General features: G+C 45.0%; 1 protein-coding gene across 3 annotated transcripts in view; it reads left to right on the forward strand.

Moving 5' to 3' along the window:
* PCSK5 (proprotein convertase subtilisin/kexin type 5) overlaps positions 1-20,937 on the forward strand; it is a 1,619,480-nt gene that overhangs the window by 919,663 nt on the left and 678,880 nt on the right. For all 3 annotated transcript variants that reach the window (XM_069625842.1, XM_069625844.1, XM_069625843.1), the window contains exon 11: positions 19,277-19,394. In XM_069625842.1, coding sequence (XP_069481943.1) covers positions 19,277-19,394 — 118 coding nt within the window. The remainder of the gene's footprint in view (positions 1-19,276; positions 19,395-20,937) is intronic.

The following is a 20,937-nucleotide window of genomic DNA, read 5'->3' on the forward strand; positions in this document are numbered from 1 at the left end:
CTGCAAGTGGGTACCATTAAAGGTTACCTGGTGGCGCTGTCTATATTTAAGCGCTCGTCTGAAGAGTGTTCTTATTTTAAAATCCCTTTGATTTCTCAGTTTCTGAAAGGGCTCACTAATGTGTTCCCTCCGTCACCTTTCCAGGTGCCCGGTTGGGATCTGAACCTTGTTCTCAGGTTTCTAATGGGTGCTCCCTTTCAGCCTTTGCATTCTCGTCCTTTGAGACTGTTAACACTTAAAACTGTATTTTTAGTTGCGCTCACTTCCGCTCGCTGAGTGAGTTACAGGCACTTTCAGTTAAGCCACCCTTCACTGTGTTTCATAAGGACAGGGTTGTCCTTGGAGTTCGTCCTTCCTTTCTTCCGAAGGTGGTGTCGGAATTTCATTTAAGCCAGAAGGTTATTCTTGTGGCATTTTATCCTCCTCCACATCCTGGTAAGGAAGAGGAGAGGCTCCATAGACTGGATCCTAGGAGAGTATTAAGCTTCTACATTTCACGCATGTCCCGGGTCATAGTGGACGATCAACTCTTTATTGGTTACGCTGGAAGGTGTTTGGGACAAGCAGTGCTTAATTTGTAAAAAAGAATAAGTGGCAGTGCCCAAAAAATATTGGCCCCATAATGCCGGGCGTGGCGCCGCGCCGGCCGCGCCAGTTCAGTGCTAGACCTACCAAGATCGGCCCACCCCCAGCCCATCACACTGCTGATGCTCCATGTCACATGTTTGGCGCTGCAGCAACTGCTGGCACAGGCTAGTAGTAAATATGCAACCTAAGACATGCTCCTTCTGTAACTGCGCCTCGATGCCCCCGGGCTTTGTGAGCGCTTTAAAAATGCAAGTAAATAAAAAAGCGTTCTGTTTCAGTCACTGTTGCACTGTATTTGTCTCTACCCCTTCTGCTCCATCTGACAGTCTGTTAACGTACACCAAGTATTGTTAATCGGTTACCTCCAGGAAGAGCACCCTCCCCTCAGCCCGTTCTTCAGTCACCTCATCCAGGTGTTTGTTTAATCAATTTACTCACAAGCCCTTATCAGTCATCACATCTCATAAATGCATCCCACTTCACCCTTCCTTGAAGCATGAGCATGGTGTTGTATAACTTGGAAAAAGTCATTTCTGCAAGACATCGTTGTGAAATCAACGGCCTGTGCTACTTCTGCTTTAGGGCCTCTTTCCACCTTAACACATATTAAAAAACTAAATATGTTTTGTCACCCACTATTCAGGAGCCAGAGGAGAATGCATATTCGGATATCTCCTTCCCACTGACATGTTCTTGACATACTTCACTAAACTGCGGGGTGTAACAGACACCCACCCCCCTATCTGAGGATTCCTATCCGAGGATTGCATGTGCTCTCATTCGGAGCACATGCTCGGAGTGTATTGTACCCAGGTTAAGGGGCCACATCTGGTGTATAAACCACACATCAGGATAGAAAACATGCGCTGGAATTATGTAAAAAAAATGACAGCAAAAGACGGTTGAGAATTATACACGAATACTCAACTAGTGCTTTTATTTATAACGATAGATTACTGGACACGTGCACCATGTTTATTCCCGTCTAGTTTCCATGTGTGTATCTTTAAGACTGAAATGGCATTTCAGAAGTTCGTCTTTGCCTGGGTTTTTCTCGCGAAGTGCAGCCGGTTCGGTTTCGGCCCAATACGTGCACCGTTCCGGGTCCCCTCGCTGAAGCTAGTTTGTGAACTAATGAGGCCAATAACATTAAAAGGAAGAACGGGAACACCCAGTCAAAAATTCACAGTTCATGTTTCGCTTAGATGAATGGTATCCAGGGTCGGACTGGGGCATACAATTGTCTGGAGTCGGGCTCGGCACCAATGAAAAAGTGGCCAAAGTTGCAAATGACAATTCATTCCTTTTGTGACAGACACTAGTGGGACCATGCTGCCGCCCATGCCCGCCCGGTCCTGGGCTTTGCCCTGCCTTGCCTCAATCACTTAGGCTACCTTCCGTGGGGCCACCACCGCCATGGCCATGCTGAGCCTGATGATGACAAAAATAGGTGCACGGCGCAGTTGCCCCACGGAAGGTAAGATTTTAAAAGAAAGAACGTGTATTTGGGCGGATGGGGCCCATCACTTTCGAAGTGATGGTCCACAGCTGCCACTCAAAATAAGTTATTTCTTTTAAAACCTACCTTCCGTGGGGCGGGCCCCGGCCACCGTCCCCACGGAAGGTCAGGTTTTCAAAGAAAAAAGTAAAAAACATACTTTTGGGCACAATCCACGGACCCGGCCACCCGCAGCAGAGTCATCCGACTCAGTCTGCGGCAGCCAGCAGCCCCTGGTCAGAGAAATCGGCCTGGGCCTGGCACTGACTGCAGTCAGCAGCACACTGCACACAGGTCACACAGACAGAAGCCCGGGAGCAGACGGGCCCCTGGTGGGGTCCCGACTCCTGGCCAGTCAGGACACCACAAGGGGACCGTGCAGCCACCCGGGCCCTGACCTGGGCCTTCCTTGCCTGATCACTTGACTGTGACAGGCTCAGGCTGCATTGCACGCACCAAGTGACTTACCTGCTTTGCCGGCTGGGACTTGGTCTCCTGTCGGGGCCTCAGGGTGGGGGTCGGGAGGCGGGAGTGCACACTGGCACCCGCACAAATGAAAAAGCAGGCATAGGGGGCCACAGGAAGCAAATAGGCGGAACCACGCAGTGCAGCAGGGCAGGCTCTCTCTCTCACAAGTCAGGACCGACGACGCAACGCCTCGACACCTCCACTTCACAGTAACTTGTGAAATGAAGGTGGTGCTGTGCTGCCTCCTGTGGCAACAACAACACGTCACCATGTAATTTCACTGGCTCAGAAGAACAGCCAATGAAAAGTGCACATTCTGTGTTAGTATACAGAATGTATCAAATACTGCATAGTAACAACAGAATGGTAGTTTTAATTGGCTGTTTGTAACAGTTTGTTGTTCATTGCTATTGCTGGTCCTTCCCAGGCCCAGCCAGCCATGGCCTGCAACCACGAGAGAGATCGAGATCAGAATGACAAATCCCAATGATTTATAATCGAAGCAAAGTGAAGTGGAAGAATAAATAAAGCAATGGCTCGTGCGCTGGCCCCGCATGAGTTCCGGTGCCCAAAAAAGAGTACCGGTGTTGGGCACCGGCAACCACCCCCACAAATTAAGCACTGGGGACAAGCTGTTACTAAGCAGACTTTGTCTCGATGGATCATCTTGGCAATTTCCAAATGTTACCGCTTGGCGGGTAAGGCCCCTCCGGTAGGCTTACAGGCCCATTCTACCAGGGGTATGGCTGCCTCTACTGCCCTGCAGAGGGGTGTTCCTATTCGTAACATCTGTGATGCAGCCACCTGGGCTTCGGTCCATACTTTTGTACGTCACTACTCCCTCGATTCTATCCGGTGGCAGGATCTGGCCTTTGGCAAGGCGGTCCTTTACTCTGCAATTTGATTGGGCATTCTATATTTGTATATTCTAAATTCTTTCCCCACCTCCTTACGTTGGTACTGCTTTGGGAGTCTGTCATAGATATGGAATACGTCAGAGGACCCAATCCCCTCGAAGAACAAGTTACTCTCTTACCTGGTAACATTCTTTCGATGGGATGGTCCGACGACTTATTCCATATCGCTCCCTCCCTGCCTTCCCCGCTACAGAATTTCTTATTCAATTGCAGCTTACGTTTCCGCAAGGCTTTGTGTGGTCAGACTGGCAGAAGACTGGTGCCACACGTTCTGGGTAAAAAACTACAACTGAGGCTATGGGCGTCATGCGTCCTACTTATAACATCCAGTGACGTCGGCCGTCGGGGGAGGTCCTCGAGGGTGGCGTATCGACGCAGGACGCAGACACCAGAGATTTTCCGAAGCAGCACAGCTGTGGTGATTACTGTCATAGATGTGGGATACGTCGTCAGACCATCCCATCGAAAACGTTACCAGGTAAGAGAGTAACTTGTTCTTCTTAAGCACACTACTACTCACTCACCCACAACGTCTCCCTCAATTGCCCTCCATTCACTTCCCATCACCTTTTCTTTCACTCCCTATTCTCCCTCGATCAATCTCACTCGCACACCATTCACAAACCCAAGACCCCCTCTCGCCTACCAACTAATACCTCACCTTTTACACTCCTTCAGCAATTCCTTTCCACACTCTGTTCAGTCCTTCCTCTGCCTAGTCTCTTGGTCCTCCTGCTATTCCCTTTATCTTGCTCGAAAAACCCACACGTCCTGTTTCCTGTCTCCCCCTCCTCCCCCTTTTATCATCCTTATTCCCCCTACATTGGCTTCCCTGGGGTGGCTTTACAAGTATGCAAACATTCAAAGGGTTTTTTAGCCTCCCCCCTTTTCCATCCTGCAGGACCACCAGTCTTCAGTGATGGTGGCATACAGCAGTAAATGTCCAAGTTTGCAATTGGGTCCCCCCACCCCCACTGATTCTGGATGCTAGCTTGGTAGGGTGCCGTCCCGGAGCCCCACTGTAGCTGTAGCTGAGCAAAATGTTTTTGATCGTGTGAGTCCTGGTGAGCGCTTGGTGAATTTTGTCTGGAGCGATCCATGGTTGCACACATTTTGATATTGATTTGAGGTGGGTTGTGTAACGCTTGCTTGGTTTGGACTACTGCCTCTTGCTCTCTTCTCTTGCCCTCTCCCTGGGAACTTGCTGACTCTCCCATTGAGGCTACCAATGCTGTAGATCTTAAATGATGTGACCAGAATGTTGCTGTGCAGGCATGGGGTGATACTGGTACCTTTGCACCCAGCCATGCACAGGGGGGAGGGATATAGGGGCTGGAGCCCTCAAAACTCCCACACATGTCTCTGAACTTTCACATGCAGTAAGCCTTAATTATAACAATGTCTTTGGCTGAATAATGTTGACATCACATGTTCATACGTGTATCGTTTCATTTCACGTATGATCCTTACTCTAATCTGCTGAGACAATGGGCCTCATTACGACTCAGGCGGTAAGGGGTTTACGGCGGCGTAAACAGCGCCGACCCTTACCGCCTGATTCCGAGGTCCCTTAGCGCCATGGAGGTTTTAACACCTGCTTTTAGCAGGTGTTAAAATCCATGGCGCGAAGGGACCTTGATGTTAATTACGCCACCGTAATTTACGGTGGCGTAATTAACGCCTTCCCCACTCCCATTATGCCCTATGGGGCAAAAATGGGAATGGGGAAGGGTAAATGGGGATTGGGAACTTACCGCCCGCCAACCTCGGAATGGGGCGGTAAGTCCGCCAACCACCATGGCGTAAACGTAGTTTACGCCATGGTGGTAAAGGTACGACCCAGGCGGTAACTTACCGCCTGGGTCGTAATGAGGCCCAATGTACACTAAAATATCTAAGGGGTTTATTTTTACAGTCTCCGGAACAGAATGTGCACCAAATAGGACAGCTACGCTTCTGTTTACATCCAATAGTTAATATTTTGCCCAATATAATGAAAGGCTCAGGATCCAAAGACACGTGTCAAAACCATGCTCAGGCAACATAAGTATAAACCTAGAGTTAAGCTAGGAACAAATAGAGGATAAGTTATTAATTCACATTTTGAAAATGAGGACATTGGTCTTAGGAAGGCATGAGAATGTCTGCCCAAAAGTGCTGCTGCTATTTTTCGTGTTACAATGTCAAGAAACTTTCTCATCTTGACCTTGTTACACGAAAAATGAACAATGTCACTTGAGAGGAATTCCCATATGATGGCTTTAAATGATCTAAGAAAGAAGATCTAATAGTGAATATTGTCTCGGGAGGATAGCTCTGGGGCAACTTGCTCGCCTTGGGAGCAAGATGACACAGAGCTAACACAGGCTCTAACCCCGGGTCTGTGCTTAGAAACTTCTGGGTATTAAGCGTGTTATAAATAACCTATCATATCATATCAATAGTAATCATTATCCTTTTACATATAACTAGTTAAATAATGCTAACACATATATTTGAAAATAAGAGCTTTATTGTTCTAAAGAACCAAATATAAATCTAGGAATCCTTAAAATGAACGCCAATGCTAAACAGTGACCGAGGTGGTGCTGTAAATATTAGTCGTGATGTGATGACGTCATGGCGTACCATGGAGGACACCAGGATGGCATCCTTCCCATGACCTTATTTTAGATATAAGAGCAGAGGAAAACCAAGTGCAATCACTTTAAAATAGCACGGGCACTACCCCATAAGGCTCCACGTCCACCCACGCACTCGTTATGGGCAGACCGGATATTCCGGTCATGAAAAACCACTTTGGGATTAGGACAGGTTATTTAGTTTATATTACAAAATCCACCGGTATCTACAAGAACAGTACATATGCAGCCCTGATTGTCAGCTATTAAAAGTAGTTCATTACTAGCCATAAACGAATCGGAGTGTATCCACTGGATTTTAAATTCCGAAGACTTCATAGAGTTTAGAGACTACATTTTTATTTACATGCATCTTGTTACAAAGCTGACAAGCCCTGTTAAAAAAAATGTTTGTGAAGAACAAGTCTTGGGAAGAAGACGACAATACAGCCAAGAACATATCACATGCGCAACATCTATCGTCACACTATTGCAACACACAGGTCTAATAATAGAACACCTGTATATTTCGACAGAAGCTGGTCATGAGTTCGATTTTTCTCTCCTCTTCATTCCAGGTTGAAGCTCTGGCTCATACTTTACACATTCTACCCTCAATGTAATAAAATATTACTCGGGAAGAGAGCAAATCAGCTAATTGAAACACGGTAGGAATCGTGCACATGGTTGCATTAAAAATGTCACAATATAAGTGTACGTTTTAGCAGACTCTCGAGATACTATTAGGAAGTCCATAACATTATATTATACTAACTAGTGTACAGGCCAGTGTACATGTAGGACCACTATAGATCCTAAGCCTACAGCTCCCTCTAGCGGTGACAACAGGTGAAGCTATACGAATTGGTCCACTGTTTATCCTAAGGCAACAGCTCCCTCTAAAGGAGGATTCTATGCATTTGGGCAGCCTCTACTGCACATGTCCGCATCGGACAAACATACCTGTGGCCTTTTTCTTTTTATATTGTTAGATGGGTTAGGTAAAATTTTGAGATACCCAAAAACATTTTAGTTTAATATTGTCATACACATAACATTTAAATCTGCTGTTCAATTGTTATCTTTTCAGCCCTGAGAAAAGGCCCAGAAGGCTTGATACATGTGTCTGCTGACATTTTAACCAATTATCATTGGGTCCTGAATTGTGAATAAATACGAGCAAACGCAGGCACCTCAACTACCCAGGCACTTGGAACAATGTACCAGTTTAGTGTTCTAGTCCAAGTAAACTACACTAAAAGTATGGCGATGGGTTGCTTTCATTTAAATCCTGGATGATGGGGCCATTTCTTGGCCCTAATTTTGGGAGTAAACAAATGCAGCAAGTATGAGCATTGCAACCAATTGCTAATTATGAGAATGCTATATGGATTCTGCCAGTACTTTCGGATTGCCATGAGGGACTTCGTTGTAGGAGTTTCCTCTTGTTAGTGCAAGATGAAGTCTCTGAGTAATGTAACACATTGGCGATCCATGGATAGGTTGGTGACCCCATCTGTGAGTTTGTCAAGAACGCCAGGATGTAGGTTGGTGGCAGTGCGGTAACACAAAAATCGGAGAAATCCTTGCGAGCCACACTGAGGGTCCACCACCCCAAGCTCCCCAACAAAACACAGGATGTGCCACAGTCTGGGCCTGCCTGTACCATCCTACTTGTGCAATACACGTGACGATCATGCCGCTGCAGGGGCATGCACGCACTGCACTACGTGACGGATGAATGTACTTTTTGAACAAAAACTTAAATTTTCATCTAACGTAGAAACAAGGGGTGGTCCCTGGCACCCAAATCTACCAACCACTATTGGTGAGTTGTGAATTTTTAATGGGAGGGGTGTAAATATTTGCCACAAGTAGGCGAGAAGGACCGAGAATAGCAAGGGAGCAAACTAACAAAAGGCATTCAGGGGGGTGGGATACATAAATATATATCTCAATGAAAAAACTTTACTAAAGGAACGTTATGGTTACAAGTAAAACCCGAAAAACGGCAGAGATTCACCAGTTAAGGTAAGCTAAGCAACTATAACTCACGCCGCCACCGTGCACTGCTAAGCCTAACACCCAGGACATCAAAGATGACATCACAAATGTTATTGATGACATCGCTGATGACATCACATATCTGGGCTACTTTTTTGTGTTCACAGACATATCTAGGCCAGGTTTTTTTGTACAATGACAGTCCGAATATTAAAATTCAAAGGTGCTATACATCAAGACATTAACCTTGTCATATGTTCTTAAAGTACTTTCCTTGGGGTTTGGTCTAAGCTCATGGTGCACATACATAGGGCAATGAGCATGCCTCAAACACACAATTCATTTGTATACATGAAGATAAACTTTAATGTAATTAAAATGTTATGGTGATGCTATTTTTTTGTTCCTTAGTTTAGTTTCCCTGTATGTACCTCGATTTGTATGCATTGTGGGTCTTCCGATGTATTGTTTGTACTAGCACAAATGTGTAGTCATTCTTAGATTGTTAGCTAGTTATTACATGTGTAACATTACTCAAACCTCTGATAAAGTAGCATTCATTATTTTACTATCCAAAATTACAAGATCATAAATATTGTACTTGCCATTGCCAATGTATGATTAGGTTCCTGTATTAACAATGCTACTCCAATTTAATGTTTTTTTTAAAATGAGTAATTTCTTTAATAGATTAAATAGTTCATGATGGGTCTCCCGATCACCCCTGACATCTTGTTACCAACATTATAAACGCAATCCCTTGTAGGGACTTTTTATCAAAATTAATTGCACATGTGATGTCATCAACTACATTTTTGATGTCATCTTTGATGTACTGGTTGTTAGTCTTACCAGTGCACAGTGGTGGCGTGAGTTATGGTTGCTTAGCCTACCATAACAGGTGAATTTCTGAGGTTTTTCGGTTTTACTTGTAACCATAACGTCCCTTTTAACAAAGTTTTTTCAATGAATTTCATGAGTTTTTACCAGTACATGCTAATTTCCTACAGCTTACTAATATCATACTTACCCCAATATATCAACATTTTTGTCCAATTTACAAAGTGTCACCTTAAAACCCTGCCATTTCCCCCATTTCTAGTATCAAACACTTCTACACACTTTGCAACTTTTCCCACAGTTTTTGTGTCAGTTGACGTTCACGAACGTCTGACGTCATTGCAGACTTTCCGGACAGTCTGAAGTGATCACGTGCTCGCGCACAGCATGACGACGTGTACACCAACGCGTCTGCACTTTGCGATCGGGTCCGTTCTTCGCAGACCGTTCTGAACTTTTCTACTGATCTAGGAACCTTCAAGCTCAAAGCCTTCCCCTTGCACAGCTCCTAAAGCTATTCTTACTCATTGTCTAGTACACAGCACATACTTGGAATAATATTAGCAGAACTGCTATTTATCTTAAAAATGGTCCCAAGAGCCACCACCACCAGCTGGAGGACCTACACACCAAAAAAAGTACAGTACTTCCAAAGACAATGAAGAGGACCAAGAAGATGAGGTAGAGGAAGTGCCTACCTCTAGCACCAAGAGAAAATTATGTGTGTTTAGTTCTTTACCACTGTTGGGAATGTACCAAAGGCTAGAGCTACCAAAGTGAAATGCACTGAGTGCAACGTTGTACTCAGTCGTGGACTGCCTGGACAGTACTCCTATGGGACCACCTCCATGCCCCGGCACACCCAATCCAACCACTGCAATGCTCTCAGAAAGGCTGTTCTTTCTTAGCAAGTAGTAGGCTGACTTCCTCCACCTCATCTTCCTCAACCAGTACACTAACCAAACAGCCTACTTCTGTGGGACACAGAATCCCACCAGCTACCTTGCAAGCAATAAAAGAGGCTGTTGATCATATCTTTCGAAGAGAACAGTCCACTGTATATACTGCAACACACCACTCTGCAGGGGAGAACAATTTCGAAGTGCTTTTGAAGCTGTAATCGAGGATCATGAGAAACTCTGCCCCCTACCTAAGATGTAACACATGTGCAACATCTTCCCCTGTCCATCTGCCCCTCCATACTAGTGCTCGTTACCTCTTCCCTCATTTCCCTCCCCACCTTATGTTCTAACCTCTCCTGCAAAAAAAAAAAACTATCAAAAACAAAGAAAGGTTCCTTTAGAAACCACCTTTCACAGTTAAAAAATATAATTAAAAAAAATTCTTAGAGGCTCCATCTACTTTACATTTCTCAGTAAAGTGCATAGATCCAATACGTTTTTCGAACATTTCCATTAGCATTTTGTGTTATGCTAATTGGAATAATGTTGCGTTAATCCCCCGTTCCAGGGACGGGAAGTGGGGATAACAGCCCACCAGCCCAAGTTATCGGCCGAAGCAAGGGCAGATAACGAGGGCTCCAGACCGTTATCCCCTTTTCCAGCCCCTGCAATGAGGGATGAAGGCCATCAGCACCCCGGGTTGCCAAAGCGGTAACCCGGGGTGCTAAAAAAAGGTTTTTTCTTCCTATATGGGGCGTGTGCAACATCCCACTGTAGGAAGGAAAATGATTTTCCAAAATGGCCACCATGGAAAGGGAAAGGGAAGACTGGGCTCCCTACAGAACCCCTCTTCCCTTTCCATGGCGGCCTGCAGAAGGCAAAGGGAACCTATGACCATATTACCACAAGCAAATATTTTTTCCCTTTCAAACCTATTCCAATTTTGGGAAACTTTACCACATAGCTGGTCCCTGGTGGACATGGCCACTTTATCCCCATTGGTCGTTCCTCAGGGTCATGGCCAGTAGCCAGATTTTCCGGTTCATGACCTTATGCCAATACCCGGACAATCTGGTCACTCGCCATGGCCACAGGCTGTAGCTCAGTCACCAAAGGTATAGCACTCTTTTTGTACCTACATTATGACACTTGTTAAAAAATAAAACACTGACCCATTTACAAAATCATGCTTTCAGGTCCTTGCCAATGCCAAAACCCACCCATGAATTTTTTTTTAAGTGTCTACATTTATTTACATACAATAGTCATATAACTTAGCCGCCACTTAACAAAATTCATTCAGACTTTGCAAAAAATTCAGGGTTGGGTCGCTAATCTTTCTGAAAACATTTGTCCACGTTCATCAAGTGCAAATATCGTTATAAGCCATCTAAAAATGTTAAGCCCCCCTCTAATGTAGCCCCGTCTTGACAAAATCCCACCAAACATTGCACACACATTTATATCTAAATCTTAAATCTTTTTGAAAACTTTTAAACAGAATCGTCAAATGGCACCGCATTTATAAGCCTTTACATGACAAAACAGCACCACACTTTTCACCATTCAGAACCAGATCTAGAATGAAATTGCAGAATTTCATGCAATTTCATTGATTGGTACCAAAGTTATAAACCATCCAAAAACTGCTTTTCACCAAACCCTCTAATGCACAAATAAGCATGGATGCCCCGGAACTTCTAATATGTTTGCGGACATCACAGGACTGCTCCGGACATCCGGACTGTTCGGGGACATTAGAGAAGAGAAATATCAGTTTTTTGGCTTCTTATTGCCATATCCCATCCCATCCTCATCACCTCTCTCCTCCCCAGAGATTTTCATTAGTTTGACAAGTGCAATGTTCTGTTTTTTAATGTTTTTACTGCAATGTTCACAGACAATGATCGCTGTTCCTGAATCCAACATGGCGGGCATTTCCAAAAATCTGACGCACCTCATGTTTTTTATTGACCTATCAGCGGATGCGTCCGATGTCCGCGGACCTCACGTCGGCCCCTGGACAAATCAGGGGCCCGTTCACGGACTGAATAGGGAAGATAGTCCACGGACCGAACCCAGATATCACTAATTTTTTTTGCCCTACTTTGTGGTCATTTTAAAAAAGAAACACTGGACGGATTTACACCAAATTTATAAAAGCACGCTTTTGTGGGGGAAAATCCGTCCAGCAGTTTGAGCTGTAGTCGTGTGCAAATTTTTTTGCATTTCGTTTATGGGAACAACTTCGCCCCCCCTCCTCAATGAATCCTCGCAAAACCTTGTAAATAAAATGTATATGGCCCCGTTAGATTGATCCTGAGAAGTTTGGTGAGGTTTTGTCAAGGGAGAGTGCGGGGATGGCGTCAAAATGTGTGTTTTTCCCATAGACTCAATGGAACAATGATTTGCTCACGCCTACAGCCCAAACCACTGGACGTATTTTCACCAAATTTGCGGGAGAGTTTCACAGGCATGTCTGTGTGTTGCCTGTAGTGTCTTCCAGGCCAAGATGGCCGCTTTTAGTAGTGACCTTGAAAAAGGACCCTGGGTGGAGCTTAATGATGTACTAAGTGTATCGTCTCCATTCATGCCACACTTCACAAGCAAAATGCAGGAGATCATCTTGGAATGTAAATTCTTGGTACATCATTCACAGGAGACCCACTTGGTTATTGGCTGAAAACTTTGTATTTCCTGGAAACGCCCCATTTCTAAAGGTATAAATAGTCGAGCTTTTATTACCAGTATCCCTTTTATTAATAAATAACACCCCAAAACGTTTTGGCTTGGCCACAGTAGACATAGGAGGTGCTATACAAATCCAAGATAATCTAACATAATGGCGCCTGACACCACGTTCCTAGTTGGGCTTGAGGGAATATGGCGCATTCATGCTCATTTGCCATCATGGGGTGTTGATCTCACGTGCTTGTTTTGCTCGTTTGGCGCTCAACAAGGTTTTACCTCAATGATACAGCAAGTCAGAGGGAAATGTGTGTTCTCATTTCTGTGTGACTGAATGTTGTCATAAAGATACCATTAGGGAGGAGTCTGTTATTTGGGGTGTGGCCTGGGATCCCTGAGCGGGGCTTGAGATCCTTTTTAAATATTGGATATGCGGTAGAAAAGCACCATATCTTTCGAAAATGGAAACAGCGGCAACCGCCAAAGGAGCTGTACTGGTTGAGGCAATTAACTTGGGTCAGTGACTGTGAAGATACGTATGTAGCGATGGCGCCAATCTCGCCCACCCAAACGGCATATGGACGTTCCTTGCTAAGGTCTAGCAAAGCTTTGTGATAAAGATGTTGATAAAATTGGGATATGTACTACTCTGGCTGAATCACATGATCTGTAATGTAATGGCTGTACCGAGGAATAACGACATGAAGATATATTTAATTTGTGCTTGCCGAACCTAAATTAGGATGGTCCATCCTTATCCATGGCTTAATGTTTGGTTGTAGGCACGTAGAGCGTTTTTGCTCTTTTCGTTATTTGCATTTATTTGCAAGTACTTCATTTGGCACGAGCATTATACCAAAGAAAAAAAGCTAATGTTCAAAATCTATCTTTTCAGAATATTCCTAGAAACCGGGTTATTGATTTATTTTTTTAGGTTTTCTTTTTTTTTGTCTTCATACCGTAGAACATTTTACTTTGTCCGCCATAATGTACGGTGTAGTGAAATTATTACCAACGTTGTTTATGTTATGAATTACGTTTTATGGAATGTATTATTTTAAATGATTGAATAATGAATGTGTGTCTTAATATTATTATGTCACTATAATGGGGCTTTTGCTCCGAATAAAGATTCTGACTGCCCATGCTAAATGGGAAGTAAAGAACTTGTCACTCCTCTGCTGACTGGCCACAGCCTTGGCATGGCTATTGGATAGCAATAGTATGGTGGTGACCTGGGATCTGGGAGCTGTACCTGGCTCTGATTGCAATAACCCTCCAAACCCCCCATAGGTTACCACCGCAGATCATGGTAATAATTGGTGAAGGCTAGCACGCCCTTGGCAATGGCAGGCAGATGACGTAAGTGCCCGGGTAGCTTGATGCAAAGGAATGCGAAATGCCCAGGCGACAACCAGTACTGTTGGCTTTGTCAGTGCTTGTTTCAGCTGCATGCAGTCCTATCTAGGAGGATTTTAACCTCAGTTGGAGGTGACCTTTTACTTGGAACCAATATGTCCCCTTGCAGCACCGCTTTTCCTGGTGTTTTCATGAGAGCCTTAGCCGCTTACATACATGTTCTGCAAGTCCCCAGGTCCCCGGGGAACCAGGCAAGAATATACCTATGCATCTCCCCCCTGAATGCCATCATCGTCTGGGAGGATAGCTCAGTCGTTAAGTGCTTGCCTCCGGCATTGGGGCAGCTTGCACATTTCAAGTTTGTATCTAGCGGCAGAGCTGACTCAGCCTTTCATCTTTCCGAGCACTTACCAGCAGGAAGAATCTGCTACGATGAGCTATATAAAAAGAGAAAACCCCTGCAGCCTGATCTCACAAGTCCCCCTGGTCCCCGGAGACATCCTTGCTGATGGTCATGCCCGCAGGTGAAGGAAATGGAGACATTGTGGTACCCACTACTCGGGGCTATTGTAGGTGACGTGTGGTCGGTGATGTCAGTAGTCATGGAGGCCTCCTTATAAGGAGCTTGAAATTATTATAATCTCGGTTTTGGGTAGTTCGAACTTATTCCCAGTTGTTGCACCACACCATGACATGTCTGTCCTCATTGAGAAATTGTCTCTCTATTATATGACCTGTTTCGAAAGTAACTCGTCTGTGCTATGGGCTGCCTCCTGTACAAAGCAGTAGCGGAGGCAGCTTTTGGTGCGCGGGCGGATAACAGGGTGCCATCTGGAGACTGGGGGTGCACTGGGCACGAGGGGGGAGCCAGGGAGGCCAGCTGCACCCCCTAGCCCTCCCGTGGCTCCGCCACTGGTATCAAGGCTACTGTTGCAGTGATGGCGCTGCCCGCTTCCACGATGACTCAGCGAGACAGACCGTCTACTGAGGCCTGTGTAACTTGCTAGCTCAGCCTTCCGGCTCCCCGTTCCCGAGATCAATAACATGAGAACCATTTAGTTGGATAACACCAGCATCCTTTATTTACAGTACTGCCTAATGACACACATGTGGTGATGTTTCGGTTTTGTTTTTAATAATGGCCCACTTACACGTCCTCCGTTGCACATGTTGGGTAAGAGCTCAGTCTGAATTGGCGTCCCTGCTATTGAGTTGGGGAAGATCTTCAGTTTATGGGTCCGGGAGATGTTCTTTGAAGAAATCAATGTAAGTTGGTAACTGAGGCAAGTCCTGCCATTGCAACACCATCCATAACACGTGGTTCGGTTCTCCGGGTGAAATGTTGTCAGGGCCATCGTAAGTAATTTTAGGGCCCTGGGCACGGACATCTTTGGGGCCCCCCTCCACCAAACCAAAGGAATTAAGGGATCAAGAATATTGGTCGCGCCCCCCTCCCATCGCGCTCACAACCAATAGGTTGATATGCTGTCTCGCAGCATAAGCACGTTTACTCCCTTTAAGTTCCCTTACCCTCTTCATTCTTGCTCTAATCAGAATGATAAACAAGTAGCAGTTTAAAACCAACATTGGCAGTCTACGAAGAGGTTACTGTTCTAGCACATACAGAATAATTATCAATAGCATCCAGGATGGTATGCAGCCTATAGCATTAATGCAGGACCGTATGGAAAAGGTACATGTAACCCATAATAGACAGAGAACTCACATTAGATGCCTCACAGAATGCAAAAGTGCTCATGCATGGATAGAGGAGACCAACTGGAAGGAAAAGAAAGCTACACATACCGTAGCATGGATAGTGGATGCAGATTAGAAGCTACCAGGAAGGTGCCTCTATCCAGACAGACTGAGATTAGAAGTGGGATATGGTTTTCAAATAGTGTTGCCATTAGATATCAAAGGAACAAATGCCTGTGGTGTGTGATATAAATATGCTCACTATTAAGTGGAAGCAACTCTATAGCCAGTGAAACCATGAATATGTCTTATATGAAGATCATACCATGAGAAGGAAATCACTCTGAAGGGCTGACAGTTTTGAAAGGTTTAAGGAGTGGCAACATTGAGAGGTTAGGCAATACAAGATTAAATGAGATGCCCAAGATCACACATTGGTTAAGTGGTGAAGGGGTGAAGCTGGGATTTGTGCCAACTCTGCAATTTCTGCATTTGACCACTTTCTTTTCCAGTTCATACCATGAACTAAAACAATCTCACTTTATAAAAACAGACTTGGAAAGTACACAAATCACATAACCAAACATGGACATGTTTAAACAAAATATTATAGAAGGATGTTATGCAAAATGGGAATGGTTATAGCTTCAACCTCTCCATCATCAAGGGAAGTATATAAGTACCAGCATACCAGTCGATGTGATTTAACTGATTTAATCTGGGTTTGTCTTTTGTATTTTAAAGCTTTAAATATTTCCAAAACATTGGCTTGTGACATTTTCATTTATAAACGTGCATAAAACCTTCGACTTTCATAAAAAAAAAAAAAAGCAAACCTTTTTTGGGTCAAACAAGCAGACCTTAAAATATGCTTGCGCGAGGCCAGCAACATCTGGTCCGCTCTCTTCTGTCTACCAACCCTTCCACCCAAATGGCCTACATAAGAAGAAAGATGAAGTAATGGGCTAAACGATACCAGGAGCATGCAAGAAGGCAAACCTCACAGAAGACAGCACAGCAATGTAAGATATAGTAGATGATTTGACCAGGATCACTGTAACGACTGCTGGCAAATCCAGGATAAAAGTATGAACGCTTTTGTTCCATAGTCTTGAATTTGGATGCTTATTCACCTCTTGGACTAACAGTTTATGCCATTGTTGGAGGCGATTGCTTAGGTTTTACAACACCCTATCTGAACAAACCAACTAGACCTTCACCATACGGGTGATACGTTCGTTTTTATAGCAACCCCTATCTGGTGCAGGTACATTGCTAATAATAGCAGATGTTGTTCTGCAAAACCAAGTACATATGCAGGCAGGTTTATGAACTTCAGTCATAGGAAAGGCTCAGCCAGCCTTGCTGGAATCTGATATTCTAATTTTGCATATGAACACATATCTCTGCAATGGGTTCTTCACACACTGAGCTAACTTCTGAACCATTGTGGTACTCAATTTATCAATATGCATTTTACCATTGCCTATTGCACATGATCAACATAATTCCCACAGGAAGGAAAGAATGCTACAGAGTTGTGCCGTAAGGAACACACAAACTATGTATACCACAGTGAACACAGAAAGCAATACATGATGAATTGATCAAGGCAGAATGTACTTGTCAAAACAGAAAGGCAATGGGTTTAGACCCTCAGGACCACCCCATAAAATATCCTGACGTGTGCTCTTTAGGACAGTTGAACAATGGAATCGTACTTCTTCAGATCAGGCAGCTTTGTGGGGTCCCCCCTCCAAGGTGGGGCCCTGGGCAAGTGCCCCTTTTGACCTCCCATAAAAACGTTTCTGAATGTTGTCACAAGCCTCCTTCAGCCAACCCTGGGCTCATTAGCAGAAAGACTTTCCGTGGTCGAAGTGGGCGAGAGCGCTTGGTAGCTGTGGTCCTCTACTTTTTTTTTTATTACGTTTTACTGATCCTATACTTTTATTTTAAAAAGAAACCGTTCCGGAGTGGATTCGTTTTAAAAATAAAAGTGTAGGAAACAGTTGAAAAATGCACTTCAGTGCACTGCACTGGACAGTCCCTTAAACAGCAGGCACATTTGTTTGGGGGCTTGTATTTTGCGTGGGAGGGGGCGTGGCAATGGGGTTTGTGGGGAGCGGGGCATGCTGGCAGGGAGCATAGTTCCACTACTTCTTTTCATACACTTTGACCACTGAGGCTGCTTACTAATTGGAAACGCAAATCTACAAGTCTCAGCGTGCAAAGTGTTGTCTGAAAAAATCGCCACTGAATGGAGGTTACCCTCGGGACATGTGGCTAGTTGGCAGTGTTGTTTTATCTATAGAGGTGTGGGCAGGTAATCCTCACTGCTAATACGGACTATACACAGCCTTAAAATCTGGGTGCTTCGTTCCATTTTGCAGAAGAGGCCCTGACTGGATCAGCGAAGCATCAGACGTGTAAGCAGACTAATCCTTCCAGCCTCCTATCTGTCGGCACATGATCGCATGAGTGCTGGTGCGGCGTGGACTAGGGTAGGGTCACTGCAAACACTGCTCAGTGGATAGTCCAGGCAGAGAAAGGGTAGTACCAGGAAGTACAGAATGTACACAAATTAGTCTGCCCCATGCGTATACTTCCCCCGCACCACGTCTACCCCTCTGTTCCAGCGTTTCTTACATTTTCAGTTGTCTTGTGTCAAGCACTAGGTTCTATTTGTTAATTCTTGATTGAATGTTGCGTTAAGCACCCGTTCCAAGGGCTGAAACAGGGGGTACTGGCCTGGCAGCCCAGGTTAACGGCCCAAACTAAGCAAGGGCCATTAGCGAGGGTTCTGTGCCGTTACCCCCTGTTTCAGCACTTGGAACAGGGGCTTAAGGCCATTAGCATCCCAGGCTACCACAGCAGTAACCGGAGTGCTAAAAAAAGTATTTAGCTTTGTTCAACGGGACGTGTGCAACATCCCGTTGTACAAAGGAAAATCATTTACAAAGATGCCCACCATTGAAAGGGAAGGTGGGGCTCCATATGGAGACCCTTTTCACTTTCCATGGTGGCCTGCGCAAGGGCAAGGAGCGGCTGCAGTAGCGGTGTCTGCCGCCGCTGAAATAAGGTAAGTATGGGGGTGGGAGGGTGAAAAAAAATAAGGGGACAGAGGGTAGGGGGAAGATGGCGGCTGGGCGAGCCGGCCGTCGGGCAGCAAGGCAGCATGGGACGCGGGCTTGCACCGGCGGTTCAACCCTGCATTCCTAGCCATCTGATTGGCTGGCTCCCTCACCAAAGTGCTAATTAAGCATTGTATGCTGCTAGATTTGTGGCGAGTTTGCTGCCAAGTTCCTGGATTAGAAGATCATGGGCCTTCATGTTTAAAGCCTGATCCTTCCTAACCTCACCCAATGTAGGTGGGCCGACCTTGGTCCGTTAAAGAGATGCGCATTGCTGAGTAATAGGACCGTCATAGTGCCTGCCTCTTTGGATTCCAGTTTTTGTAAGACGCTTGTACAATGTCCTAGAAAATCATCATAATAGGTACATTTAGAAATATAAACTGCTACGATGGTTAAAAAAAAAAAAAGAAAAATCAAGGGCAACACGGACAATCATTAAACGTTGACTATGTACCCTTATCGAGTGTCTGGAGTCTTTTTTGTTCGAATGAGGGCGATTCCGCTTTTTGGGGTTCTCTGTTGCACAAACTAACCCACAAAATCTTTCCATTTCCAACAGTGAGTCATCTCTATGGATTTGGTCTGATGGATGCTGAAGCTATGGTGATTGAAGCTGAAAAATGGACCACAGTCCCCGCACAGCACGTATGCGTGGAGAACACTGACCGGCAGATCAAGTAATATATGTTGCAATGGCTCGCCTGAGCTCTTGCTTGCATGCACCCCTTTGATAATGTGAAGCTTCCACGTTGTCTCCTCCTCCTTCTCCTTTGTGCTTTCTTTTCCCTTTTTTTTCTTTCTTGGTGTACAGCAACAACCTCTTCCCAATGAATCTTGCTTCATGGCAAATGGCGGAGCATGAGATCCCTGCGCAGAGTCTCATGGGGTGTAGTTGTAAAGCATTCCGCCACATACCTTTTGCGGAGTGCGCTTCTTACACTTGTACGCAGCCACTGCAGTAGACCTGTGAATTTGCCCATTGCAGCCAGCTTTGAAAGCTGCTCTTAATACCTGGATCTTCTTTTCCTACCACGATGCCTTTCTTCTCCTTTCCTTGCCCTCCTCCAGGCTCGTTCTGTTCTCTTGTCTGAGGCATTGGGAATATCAAATGTCATGGCTTCTTGTAGAGGTCAACGATCATCAGTAAATTGGCCTTTTGGCATCGAACAAGGCATTGCTTAAATCGGGTAGTGAAGACTAATACAAGGGGGTTGTTTTCCTAGAAACGCGTGCATTAGGTGTAATAGTGGGTGGGTGGGTGCTTCGAACGTGTAACACTGTGGTGGGTGGGGAGATTTGGCCAGCGTGCAGGCATGGCTGCGGGCAGAGCTGCCACAGAGGGATTGACGCTATGAGGTGACACCCTATTTGCAGATATTATTGCCTGGTGTAAGGCAGAATCCTGTGCAGTGCCCTTAGGGACCACTACACACAATTAAGACTACAGGTGGCAATACAAGTTTTACCTTTGGTACAAGCCTGTACTACTGTGTCAGAGTGGTAGCAGTGGCGCAGCAGCCAGGCTTATCTCAAGAGTATATGAGCAGTAGCAGAGATTACACAAAGGGACCACAATTACTGTGACTCAAGCAAACACTGACTCAAGGTTTCAGGAAGAAAAATAGAAGTACATTTATTTTTAAACCATTCGTTATAAGCACAACACTTCTATTAAACTTAAATAAAAACCACACGTTAAATATACTACAACTAACCAATTCACTTTGTACAGTAAGTCTCAAGGTAAGTACCCTGTGTTTGAATGAACCGGTGTTACGAACAAAACACGTTACCGCAAATACGATTGCAATCACTTTTTGACAGTTCGGTCTACTAAATAAACGCGTATCCGTGACATGAAATGCTACCGGGGCAAAAACACACTTAGCACCTGAGATACCCAGAGGGAGTTGGAGGCAAAAATCACAGGCAATATTTTGGTTAGGCAGGCAGAATCAAGAAACACTCAGAGACAGGAGTTCAAAAGTCAAAGGGCTGGAGCCAGGGTCGAAAGACACCGGGGCCAGTTGCCAGAAGATCACACAATCGGACAGTTCACGATTCAACGTAGCCAATAGTACTTCGATATTGTCAATGTTCAGAAGAAAAAGTTATAAGAAGGAGGGAAGACGAGGGCAAGCCTTGGAAATGAAGAAAAGGGATTCACTCAGTTTCCTCAAGTAGAACACAGTACCTTGTTCCAATGGTGCAGCTGGTGCC

This window comes from Ambystoma mexicanum, chromosome 6p (genome assembly GCF_040938575.1).
Source record: "Ambystoma mexicanum isolate Mex_15411 chromosome 6p, UKY_AmexF1_1, whole genome shotgun sequence".
Taxonomy (NCBI): Eukaryota; Metazoa; Chordata; class Amphibia; order Caudata; family Ambystomatidae; genus Ambystoma; species Ambystoma mexicanum.